The 8,601-nt window shown below is 38.0% G+C and overlaps 1 protein-coding gene across 1 annotated transcript; it reads left to right on the plus strand.

The window, feature by feature from the left end:
• Positions 1-420: 420 nt before the first annotated feature.
• LOC133614208 (olfactory receptor 52B2-like) lies at positions 421-6,611 on the plus strand. The gene is made up of 2 exons (XM_061972045.2): positions 421-1,309; positions 6,517-6,611. Exons 1-2 carry the CDS (start codon positions 421-423, stop codon positions 6,609-6,611), a joined length of 984 nt encoding a protein of 327 aa, XP_061828029.2.
• The last annotated feature ends 1,990 nt before the right edge of the window (positions 6,612-8,601 follow it).

Below are 8,601 nucleotides of genomic sequence, written 5' to 3' on the forward strand. Positions count from 1 at the left end.
AAATAACACTTTTTCTTTATATCATATTCTAACAACATTGCAATCAAACATTGAACAATGTACACACATGCAATTCCCATTTTGTGATCGAGGGGTGGACTTGTTTTTTTTTTTTTATGAGACGCTTGGGGGCCCTGGAAATCTCGGGGCCCCAGACAATTGCCTGTGTTCGCCTAATGGTGCATCAGTCCCTGCTGATATGGGAAAATATCATCCTCTCATAGTCCTCTTGAGTATTACCAAGTGTCAATCACCTGATCATGCCTTATTATATAAAGCAGCCACTATTCCGCAGCAATTTGTCATTGTCAGCGTTTACCACCGTGGGACAATGACCCTTCGTTTGTTTTGTTAACAAGCGTACTGTTATATTTATGTGCTGTGCTAGTTTTTGTGTCGATCTGCTTCACAGGACCAGCGATGGAGAACCCGTTCAACACGTCGTCGACTCTGGCGCTGCAGAGCTTCAACATACCCCCCGAGAGCGTCATACCCGCCTTCCTCTTTGCCAGTCTCAGCTACTCGATCATATTTTTCTGCAACCTCATCCTCATCCTCACCATCGTGCTCCACAAAAACCTGCACCAGCCCAAACACCTGTTCCTGCTCAACATGCCCGTCAACGACCTGATCGGCTCCTCGGCCTTCTTCCTGCAGCTCATCAAGGAGATCGTGACGGACAGCCGGAGCATGGAGCACTGGGCGTGCGTGGCGCAGGCTTTCTTCATCCACATCTACGCGGCGGGCACCGTGCTCATTCTCACCGCCATGGCCTACGACCGCTACGTGGCCATATGTTTGCCCCTGAAATACAACGCCATCATGACCTACGCGCACGTGGTGAGGATAATCAGCGCCGTTTGGGTGTGTTGCCTGCTGCTGATCGGGGTGCTGTTCTACCTGCTTCTGCGTTTGCCTCGTTGCCGCTCTAAAATCACACAACTGTACTGCGACAACCCCAGCCTGCTGAGCCTCGTCTGCGCCAACACGGCCGTCAACAACATTTACGGCCTGGGCATTGTGGCGTTCACTCAGGTGTTGGCCAACGGGATGATTCTGTACACGTATCTCCAGATCCTGGTGGCGTGCTTCTTGTCCAAGCGCTCCGACACCAAAGCCAAAGCTCTGCAGACGTGTGCCACGCACTTGTTTGTCTTTCTGCTGCTGGAGTGTCTGGGTCTTTTCACCATCATCTCCTACCGAGTCAAGAATCTTCCGCAAAATTTCAGGACATTCTTGGGGTCTTCCACTTTGATTTTCCCGCCGACGCTCAACCCCATCGTCTACGGACTGAAAACTCAAGAAATCCGTAAACATATATGGCATTTTTTTAGGAGAGCAGTCACCTCGTCCTGGTGCGGCATGAGGGTGTTGCGTCCCTCACGTTGAAGCCTCAGATATAATAATAATAATCAGGGATGACTTTTTACATAGCGTTGATCATTCACTCCATATTCACACATATAGCCTTTACCACATGTACTTATTTATTTATTTACAGCAGTGATTTTCAACCACTGGTGTGCCGTGAGATATTGTCTGGTGTGCCGTGGGAAATTGCTTCACCTAATTGGGCCAAAAAAATCTTTTTTGCAAATCAATAATCATAATAATGCATACTTGCCAACCTTGAGACCTACAATTCTAGCTAGAATTCACCAAGTCTAGTATTTCATATATATATATATATATATATATATATATATATATATATATGTATATATATATATATATATATATATATATATATACATCCTGAAAATATGCAAACAAAACTGTGTTTAGATAATTGATACTTCAAACTTGCATAAATAAATCTTAAGGAATATAACATAACTTGGCTTCTGAGAGCTTCAAAATGTAATGAATAAAATGTTAAAGTTGTTGATAAACAAGCAATTATTTTAATAATTAAATATGGTCATTTTAAATGAATTGTTATGATCATTTAAAATTAATTATTTCAAATATGTTTATTTTAATGTATGATTCTATGGCTGAGTGTAATAAGGAGTCAGAAAAAATACAAATAAAAATATAATTAATTTTGATGTTTTTAGCTAAATATAATACAAACATTTTTTTTTTTTTTAATTAATATATATATTTATTTTTAGGTAAGATAAACATAATAATACAATTTATCTGTAGTCTGGATGATTTAGTTCTTGTCACCCTGTTGTCCTCCCGTCATGAAAAAAGGCTGTCCTCCCGTCATGAAAAAAGGCTGTCCTCACTCAGGTCGCATGGAGCTCCGGCTGAAAATCGGGAGATTTTCGGGAGAATATTTGTCCCGGGAGGTTTTCGGGAGAGGCGCTGAATTTCGGGAGTCTCCCGGAAAATTCGGGAGGGTTGGCAAGTATGTAATAATGTGCTGTTGTCTAGTGCCTGTGTGGTGTAGAGCTTGGCAGGGTAATCTTGTAATACTCCATATCAGTGGCAGCTTTGGAGAAGTCAAAACGCGTCGAGGATGGTTTGTCGTGGTCCCAATATGCAGAGCACAGCGGGAGACAGCGTGCAGGTAAAAATGTATGTAACGCTTAAACCAAAAATCAACAAAAGGCAAGTCCCGCTAGGGAAAGGCACTGAAGCATAGGGATGGCTATGTACGATAAAAGTAAAACTGAACTGGCGACAAAGTCAACAAAAACAGAATGCTGGACGACAGCAAAAACTTACAGCGCGTGGAGCAAAGCACATCCCGTACATGACATGACAATCAACAATGTCCCTACAAAGAAGGATAGCGTACGCACAACTTCAATAGTCTTGATTGCGAAAACAAAGCCGGTGCGGGCAATAGCACTCAAAGGAAGGCGTTAAACTGCTACAGGAGAACACCAACAAAACAGGAAGAGTCACCAAAATAACAGCGCAAGACAGGAACTAAAGCACTACACACAGGAAACAACAACAACAAACTCCAAATAAGGCACGACTACCTGGTGGAGTTTCATTTTTTAACCTTTTCTGCTCAAAAAAAGGTTTGAAAAACACTGATTTACAGACAAACATCGTTTTATATTTCATTATTGTTTCTTTTGTAAATATCCGTTCTGCAAAAAGGTCATCCCTACAAGCACACAGTTTATGGACAGGGACCCACAGTTAAAATATACATCATCATATAATATCCAAAATACAATACAATACATTTCAAAATGTACCCACCAAATACCCATTTACAATTTCATCTATAAATAAAAAAGGAATCTTTAAATCCACCAAATCAGTCTCAGTATCCTATTATTCAAATTTCATTAAAAGGTTGCATCTTGAAGAGCTGCGATAAACTCATCATACATACAGAGGTCCAGACCAGAATTATGCGACTAATGTGAATTCCTCAACCATAGGGGGTGTGTTAAAAGTACTAAGCATAACGTCGCAATAAATGTAGCTTCCATCTGGTGAGGTCCTGTACAACCCAGCAGGCATAAGACATTAAAAAAACATTGAGTTCTTGTTGAATTGACGTTGAGCAACTCAAACATAATTTTAAAACAACGCGCTTTTTGACGACGTTTAATCAATGTTGGGTTCTGACGTTGATTTGATCATCGAAATTTGGTCATTTCCCAACCAATATTCCACAACACAAATACAACGTTGAAACAACATGCTTTTTGACCACGTTTATTCAATGTCAGGTTGTGACATTGATCTGACCATTCAAATTTGGTCATTTCCCAACCAATAATGTAGATCCAACATTAGACACCAACTTAATTTACAAATACAACTATTTTTCTAATTTGTTTCAAAGTCAGTTTTAAAGGACATGTATGTATAATCAACGTTGTATCAATGTCTTGTGGCTGCTGGGAAGTGGGCCGTCGACAAGAGAACCATTCATTTCACATTATTCTTCACTGTTTCTGATATTCTATACCAGGGGTCCCCAAACTATGGCCAGATCCAGCCCGCCAGCATCCAAAATCCAGCCCACGGGAAGTCCCAAGATTAAAAAAAAAATTAAAAATTAAAATGTTTTCAAAAATGTCCTTTCTAATCCATTTTCTACCGCTTGTTACTCTCGGCGTCTCCCAGCCGCTCAGACAAATCATATTGTCTAAAAATGCATTTTCCCATCGATAACGTGACATCATCGCGCACGGAAGATATATATATATATATATATATATATATATATATATATATATGTATATATATATATTTATTTTTTTATTTTTTGTATTTATTTTTTTTTAAATTATTATTATTATTATTTTTATTTATTTATTTATTTTTATTTATTTTTATATATATATATATATATTGTCGGAGGCAGATATTTACATATATCCGAATTTTAGTGTTACTTATTTTCTTTCATAGTCATATTTGAAAACAGCTTGTGTTTTCCATTTATTCTCTTTCTGTTTCTCTGCAAGTAAACTGTGTGTGTTAACCTTGAAATCTTTGGAATGTGTTTTGACTAGCATGTGTTTTGACTAGAGAGAGGAGAGAGGAGAGAGGGTTTTGGGGTCGGGAAGACAGACCATTTTGGCGGCGCGATAGAATGTTCTATGCTGGACTGGTCTCAAATGTATATCTGCAAAGCTTTGCCAATATATTACAAAATACCTATTCTGTCTCTGGTGGTTTTTCAACTCAGCTTTAAGTGTCGTAAAGAGCTTGGGAGCGACTTGTGACTTGAATTCCCTGGGACGAACAACTGGTCCAAAAGGCAACAATATATATATATATACATATATATATATATATATATATATATATATATTGGCCCCTGGTCAAATTTTCTTAACCCAATGCGGCCCCTGAGTCAAAAAGTTTGGGGACCCCTGTTCTATACCTATGACAAAATGGGATATGTAGAGTTGTACCTAATATTTTGTACAATAGTAACATTTATTCCTGTAATAATAAAAAATATGTCTTTAGTTCCACGCAAAACTTGTGTTGGTGAGGGAATTGGGGAACTAACTGCTAAACATGTGAGGTACTAAAGTTGTTTGGGTTTTTTTTTTTGCTCAAAAAGGTTCCTTATGTGTTCTTGTGAAATAGTCAGACAAGCTTTTAGGTACAACAGATGTAATATTTTATTCCAGGGACTGAAACTGAAAAGAAAGTAAGATTTGTTTTTGCATACTAATATACAATATATACTACATTAATAAAAATATATAAGTGAACGGTTCTTTGTTTGCTCATTTTAAAGTCCAAAATGTAAAGTTTTATCCAAATTTGTATTTGTTTATGCATTGTTTTATTTTCATTTTGGAAATATAAAAACAATTTTTCACTTATGGACACATTTTGCACCAGTGAGGATATTGTAAATAATGCTGCATTAATCAAACAACCAACAGGTGGAGCCAAACTCAAACAATATAGTTATGATTGAACTTTTTTGGAATTATTTGGGCGTGGCTCTGTATTTGGGTGCATTTTGCTTCCCCCTTGTGGTCATCAGCTAGAACCAGCAGGCAAACATTTGGCATACTAAAAAACTATTGTTTTAATTTATTTTTTAAATCACACAGAATCAACAATCTAATAAAATAAAATAGAGCAGCGCCAGACTCAAACCAAATCACAACTTTACATTACTTTGGATATAAATTTAAAAACATTTGGGAAGATTCACAAATACAGCCTTATTAATAAATACAATACTAAAAAAATGGAAAACAAAATTAATTACAGCAATGAGATCATGATTAAAAATATTAAACAACAAATTAAATCAATTATAATCACAGAAACCATATGTATCATCCTTATGTGATCATGGGTTGTCTTATTTGCAACTTATGAACTTATGATTAAGGGCTCTATAAATACATTTCCATTGATTGACTAATTGATTAATTGTTATTATTATGACTTATCAGCTTCTGTCAGCGTTACAGCCATTAATACAAAACAATAATAGTCACAGTTTGCTTACGCTTGCATTGCATCTCATAAGCTGGACAACCACACTGTCACCTTTATTCACCACAAAAAAAAAAAAAGAGTCCCATTCTACAAACCCCGTTTCCATATGAGTGGGGAAATTGTGTTGGATGTAAATATAAACGGAATACAATTATGTGCAAATTCTTTTCAACCCATATTCAATTGAATGCACTACAAAGTCAAGATATTTGATGTTCAAACTCATAAATTTTATTTTTTTTGGCAAATAATAATTAACTTACAATTTCATGGCTGCAACACGTGCCAAAATAGTTGGGAAAGGGCATGTTCACCACTGTGTTACATGGCCTTTCCTTTTAACAACACTCAGTAAACGTTTGGGAACTGAGGAGACACATTTTTGAAGCTTCTCAGGTGGAATTCTTTCCCATTCTTGCTTGATGTACAGCTTAAGTTGTTCAACAGTTCGGGGGTCTCTGTTGTGCTATTTTAGGCTTCATAATGCGCCACACATTTTCAATGGGAGACAGGTCTGGACTACAGGCAGGCCAGTCTAGTACCCGCACTCTTTTACTATGAAGCCACGTTGATGTAACACGTGGCTTGGCATTGTCTTGCTGTAATAAGCAGGGGCGTCCATGGTAACGTTGCTTGGATGGCAACATATGTTGCTCCAAAACCTGTATGTACCTTTCAGCATTAATGGCGCCTTCACAGATGTGTAAGTTACCCATGTCTTGGGCACTAATACACCCCCATACCATCACAGATGCTGGCTTTTACACTTTGCGCCTGTAACAATCCGGATGGTTCTTTTCCTCTTTGGTCCGGAGGACACGACGTCCACAGTTTCCAAAAACAATTTGAAATGTGGACTCGTCAGACCACAGAACACTTTTCCACTTTGTATCAGTCCATCTTAGATGAGCTCAGGCCCAGCGAAGCCGACGGCGTTTCTGGGGGTTGTTGATAAACGGTTTTCGCCTTGCATAGGAGAGTTTTAACTTGCACTTACAGATGTAGCGACCAACTGTAGTTACTGACAGTGGGTTTCTGAAGTGTTCCTGAGCCCATGTGGTGATATCCTTTACACACTGATGTCGCTTGTTGATGCAGTACAGCCTGAGGGATCGAAGGTCACAAGCTTAGCTGCTTACGTGCAGTGATTTCTCCAGATTCTCTGAACCCTTTGATGATATTACGGACAGTAGATGGTGAAATCCCTAAATTCCTTGCAATAGCTGGTTGAGAAAGGTTTTTCTTAAACTGTTCAACAATTTGGTCACGCATTTGTTGACAAAGTGGTGACCCTCGCCCCATCCTTGTTTGTGAATGACTGAGCATTTCATGGAATCTATTTTTATACCCAATCATGGCACCCACCTGTTCCCAATTTGCCTGTTCACCTGTGGGATGTTCCAAATAAGTGTTTGATGAGCATTCCTCAACTTTATCAGTATTTATTGCCACCTTTCCCAACTTCTTTGTCACGTGTTGCTGGCATCAAATTCTAAAGTTAATGATTATTTGCAAAAAAAACAACTGTTTATCTGTTTGGACATCAAATATGTTGTCTTTGTAGCATATTCAACTGAATATGGGTTGAAAATGATTTGCAAATCATTGTATTCCGTTTATATTTACATCTAACACAATTTCCCAACTCATATGGAAACGGGGTTTGTAAGTTCATTTAATAGGAAAAGAAAATTCACATAATGGATTCCATATTTCGAGATATGATTTGTTATATCATATAAATGCAGTTTTTTTTCCCACTGATACCATCTCAATAGAAACATGGTTTCTTGTGCGAAGCGAAATTTAACTGCAGCTTATTTTTGCTGTTTGTTGGAACTTTGAGTCCACATTGTACATGATACTGTATGTTTGACTTTGTCTTTCTCTATTAGTATTTTATGTGCTTGTGTTGTACAGAGGTAGTGTTCACCCGGATTGCAAATGTTCACAAGTGAAAGCAAAGTGAATCACTGGAATAAACATGAAAGAAACACATGGAAACATTAAAGGGGAACTGCACTTTTGAGGGATTTTTGCCTTTCATTCACAATCTTTATGTAAGACAAGCACACGTGTTTTTTTTTTTTCATACATTCTAACTAGTAAATAAATGCGAGCAAATGTCTGCTTTCAATTGAGTTATTCTGCCTACAAAGCCCACTAAAAAAGCATCAAAAACTTCCATCATATGATAATGTAGTAACGCGCACATTCATAACAACATGTAGTATTTACGTATTTTGCCCATTTTAAGCATACGGCAGCATAGTACTCCCATTAGCTGTATTCTTATCCGCCTCATACTTGCTGTATTTTACGAATTAGAATGCATAAAAAAAATTTTTAAACATGACGAAACTAACATTTTTGCAGCACAAACGAGCACAAACAATTGGACAAGGTAAAGGGGATGGGGGGGACTCACAAATCGTTAACAACTTGAAAGTTATTGTCAGAATAATTGTATCCAAGTTATCACAAAACTTTGTGTTTCAATGAGTTCCCGGCGAGCAGACAAAAGCCGTCTTTGATCTTACCAATCAAAAGGCTTGTAAAACTCCACTGTATAGGGTGGGGAGCGACATGAAGGTGTCGGTATCTTTGATGTATTGTAATCCACAGGAAGATTTAGTCTTTACCCGAGATCTACAAAGCGGAGAGGAGGCAGGGCCTGACCTCCCTCCAGGCACCTTT

This window comes from Nerophis lumbriciformis, linkage group LG17, assembly GCF_033978685.3.
Source record: "Nerophis lumbriciformis linkage group LG17, RoL_Nlum_v2.1, whole genome shotgun sequence".
Lineage (NCBI taxonomy): Eukaryota > Metazoa > Chordata > Actinopteri > Syngnathiformes > Syngnathidae > Nerophis > Nerophis lumbriciformis.

Excerpts from the sequence above, each read along its gene's own strand:
- LOC133614208 (XM_061972045.2), top strand. The coding sequence starts at position 421 with ATGGAGAACCCGTTCAACACGTCGTCGACTCTGGCGCTGCAGAGCTTC. Across the intron at positions 1,310-6,516 it reads ACTGAAAACTCAAGAAATCC|GGGCGTCCATGGTAACGTTG; the intron begins GTAAACATATAT and ends TGTAATAAGCAG.